Source organism: Lycium ferocissimum, chromosome 5 (assembly GCF_029784015.1).
Source record: "Lycium ferocissimum isolate CSIRO_LF1 chromosome 5, AGI_CSIRO_Lferr_CH_V1, whole genome shotgun sequence".
NCBI lineage: Eukaryota > Viridiplantae > Streptophyta > Magnoliopsida > Solanales > Solanaceae > Lycium > Lycium ferocissimum.
Window position 1 is genome coordinate 73,218,925 of NC_081346.1, and position 4,053 is coordinate 73,222,977.

At 35.3% G+C, this 4,053-nt stretch overlaps 1 protein-coding gene across 1 annotated transcript; it reads right to left on the bottom strand.

The window, feature by feature from the left end:
- Window positions 1-1,328: 1,328 nt before the first annotated feature.
- LOC132058552 (uncharacterized) lies at window positions 1,329-2,373 on the bottom strand. The gene has a single exon (XM_059451017.1). It carries the CDS (start codon window positions 2,302-2,304, stop codon window positions 1,633-1,635), a length of 672 nt encoding a protein of 223 aa, XP_059307000.1. The 5' UTR covers window positions 2,305-2,373; the 3' UTR covers window positions 1,329-1,632.
- Between the last annotated feature and the right edge of the window lie 1,680 nt (window positions 2,374-4,053).

Here is a 4,053-nt window from a genome sequence, read left to right on the forward strand (position 1 = left end):
TGGGGAGATGAAAAAAAATGGGCCGGCTCCGGGGAGACGGTTTATTAAAAAAAAAAAAAATAGTGTGGTTGGTAAAGAAAGTGTTAAATGACTGAAATATTCGTAAATAGTGTGGTTGGGCCCAAGTTAGATAGTTTGTTTCCTTAAGAAATACTTTAATTAATTTTGTTGATATTCTAGTAGTGACCTCAAATTACTCTTGACACAAGTAAAATACCTAACGTCTCAACATTGATCATTATGTTTCATAATTTCTTCCGAGAAAAACCGTAACCGTATCAGAATAAATAATTGAAGGTCGTATGTGCTACTATGTTAGAAATCAAAAGCAAACACCTCACTAGCTCTAAAACTCAGGGACAAAAGATTTACGTTCTTCTAAAGAATAGTCATATAGCGTTCCTAGTTTTACTTCTTGATCAAAGTTGAATATAGATGGATGTTAAATTAAAAATAGTTCTTCATTCAAAGTTGAATATTCATAATTACTTATAAAAATGTTTTTGTGTGCAGCTGACAAGACATCATTTTTCTTTTTAAATTTCTTTTGGGCCAGGGATTGTCTTTGAGTAGTTGGAAAGAATATTTATTTGAAGAGGACATGGATTTTAGTACATTGAAACTGTAAACCTAATTAGTGCAAAATAAGACTATAATCAGGCGCGAGGAGTTGGTGACTGGACGTGCTGCGACCCAGCGATCAGGCAACTCTTTTGCTCTATAGGGATTGGGGTTCGTTGGGGTGGGGGTGGGGGCATAGCATGTACAATTCTTCTTGGGGAAGGGTAGTTTGCCCGGGCTACTTATCTTACTATAATGTACTTCTTATAGCACCAACGTAACATCCGAAGTCTGAGAATACATACGGTGATCTTCATGCGTGAATAGTTGGTAGGAAAGAAAGGGCGGTAGATGATAATGAGAAAAGACGCTATGTCTGGACAAACAAAATGGATGAGTGAAAGATATCATGCCATAGAGTGGGGAATAAACGAAGGTGGCGAATTAACATTCTTATTCAGAAATGGACTTGTTTGCTCTCTATCTAGTATACTTTTTCTTATCCGATGAGGATATTTAAGTGGCTTGCTTAATTTAAGGCTAACATGAAATCATCAATGGTTCTAGTTTGGCTTTCTCTACAAGTTGATTGCTGAGAAAAATATCATAGCCCCATCAAGTTAATAAGAACCGCAGAATTCCGCTTTAAAAACCTTAGCTTAGACATACAAGTACTCTTTTTGCTAAAAAACTTTTTGTTACCAGGTTGACGATTTTAGGAAAGCAATGAACAGTAAAATGTCAATGCGCTTGAGAATTCACAAAGAGGCCACAAATTACAAACCATACTTGTGGAAATTCAATATAATATTTTGCAGTAGGGAGTAAAGGTGAAACTTAAAAAAAGAAGAAAACAGCTTCAAGTGTTTGAATTGTGAAATCTTTTATTTCCAATTCAAACTCTTGAGTATCTACCCACAAGTAAATTGTAACAAATGAAACATAATAAGTTACAAACTGTCAAATGAGTTGAGGCTAGGGGTGGAGTTAGAATTTTTTCTATGCATATATATGTTCACCCGTTCGGTGAAAATCCTGTCTCCACTGGTGGTTGAGGCAATGGCAAAGGAACTAAAGAACCGTGCTTGGTGAAGTAAGAGTGCTAGGGCTGAGAAGAATAGAAGAGCACCATGCAAAAGAAGCGGGCGATAGAGGGAAATTAGCCAACGGACTACACAATCCAAAATAATTTTCTGATAGATTCCGTGGCGCTACATGTGATATTTCTGGTGCCTCATTTGTCGAGACATTGTAGGGTGCACTAGAGGAAGAAGGAAACGGGCGAAGGAACTCGCGCCATTGTGCTGCAATATTATTATTATCATCATTTCTTTGTAATGAAACCAGTGAGAGGTCAAGTGGTGGAGGAGCTACATCTTGTAAACGCCTCGAATTGAAAGAACGAGAGACCGATATAGAGCCAGAGCCAGAGCCAGAACCATAATCAGAACTAGAGATAGAATTATTGGAGACGGATTGAAACTCAGGTGCTGCGGTTAGCATTTGGACAATTTCCTTGAAATTAACAGGTTCCACTCTGTAGATTTTAGGAGGTGTTGGTGGCAATGGTGCAATTGGTTGTTTGGTCATTGGTTTTGCTGGGAGCCTACGAACTCCATGGAGTGAGGAATAATATGAGGGCAATTTTTTATTTTTCTTTTGTTCTTGTGGATATGTGGAAAATGGAGTAGAACTAGAGGAGGAAGAAGAAGAAGAAGAAATAGCATATGAATAAGAATCCATTTTATTTTTCTATGTTCCAAACTTTTGTGGTAAGTTTGTCTTAGCAGGAAACCTTAACAAGAAAACATATGCAGCTTTTGCATTTGCTTATGTATAGAGAAATAAGATTATTAAAAGGATATCTGAAAAAGATAGATGGGATTTAAAATAATTAAAGAAGAATCATTAAGCGTCGGCTTTTGCTGAATGGGATTCATGTTACATAATAACTTGCCATGTCTGTCTGGTGCTACTGCTTATATTTGACTTTTATTTTAAAAATGCCTCCATTATTGTTTCTTTCTTGCATATATAGTCCCGAAGATATCTTTATTTTTTTTGGGTTTCCACCCGGTGTCCGATATTCACATTAGAGTCTGACTATATTCGGATATGTGCCGCGTAGGGCCCATTTTTTGAGGGGAAGCGCTCCCTATCAAGGGTTTTTCCATACCCAAGGCTCTAACCCGAGACCTCTGGTTAAGAGAGGAGCAACTCTATCCACTGCACCATATCCTTTGGTGGTTGTCCCGAGGGATATCACTCTGTTCTATCTGATTTTTTTTTCTCTTTTTTGTTTACATTTCACTGGACCACTAATTCAATTTCGTATTGCATAAGGGATGCACATTTAAGGAAGAAACGTTCTTTATCATAGATTTTTCTGTTCTTGGGGCTTGAACTTGAGATCTCTAGTTAATGTTAAAGACATTATCCATCTCATCACATCCCTTGTCGGTGCTCTGTTCTGTTTGTACTAAAATTCCATATAAGTTAGTTGATCAATAATATCCATTAAGCATCAAGTACTGAAATGCAGGTGATGAAACCGATTTTACAAATATTAGTTACGTGTTTGGATAGAAATACTAAAATTAAAAATAATTGATGTTGGTGTATTTGGTGAAAAGGTGTTAACAAGCACTTTTTCTAAAATGTTTGGTGAAATATTTTCCTAAAAGTATTTTCACATAAAAAGGACATGATTGAAGTAAAGTAGAGAAATCATTAAAAGTTATACTTTAAAAATAGCATTTTGGAAATTAAAAAAAGTATTAGAGATAAAATCATAAAAGATCTAGTCAAATCAAAGTGCTTATTAGTTGTAAACACATAAGTTAGGGGTGAGCAACTTATGACTTTCAACTAATTTTGACCTATAAACACTTTTAATATTTATCAAACGCGTAAATAAACCAAAAAACCTACTTATAAATTAGTTAGAACAGCTTATACGCGTAGCCAAACACCCTTTTAAGTCAGCAAGCTGATTCAGCATCTAATTATTTATTTATATCTCTAACTCTTTGCAATTATGTGGGAGGTGTTTACTGGTTGTGTAAGCTGACTGCTTAGCCGCCAGACCCCTCTAATGAATAGGGTTACAAATTGTCATATCTTAATTAATGGAAATACGGTAGAGTTTTCTGTTACTTTATAAATGTTTGAGGGAAATATAATTTAAACATAATATCGTACAATCTAACAGTGAGTGTTATAGATCATAGTGCCTGTTTCAGGTGTAAAGAGGATATTTCCAGGAGAAATTAACATTATACAATGACGGTATAACTGACTTTCAGATCATTTACTATTTACTTTCTATCTAATTAATCTATGTTCATTGTAATGAGTAATCTTAACTTAATGATTCTTTTTAAAAAGTCATAAGCTGTCATTGTAAAAAGGACGACGGTTCAGTATGTTGACGTCAACAGTATGTAATTTGAATTTCATAGGTACAATGAACCTTCAAACAGTTAATTAAAT

Bases quoted from the DNA above. Each gene is read 5' to 3' on its own strand.
- LOC132058552 (XM_059451017.1), bottom strand. From the start codon at position 2,304: ATGGATTCTTATTCATATGCTATTTCTTCTTCTTCTTCTTCCTCCTCT.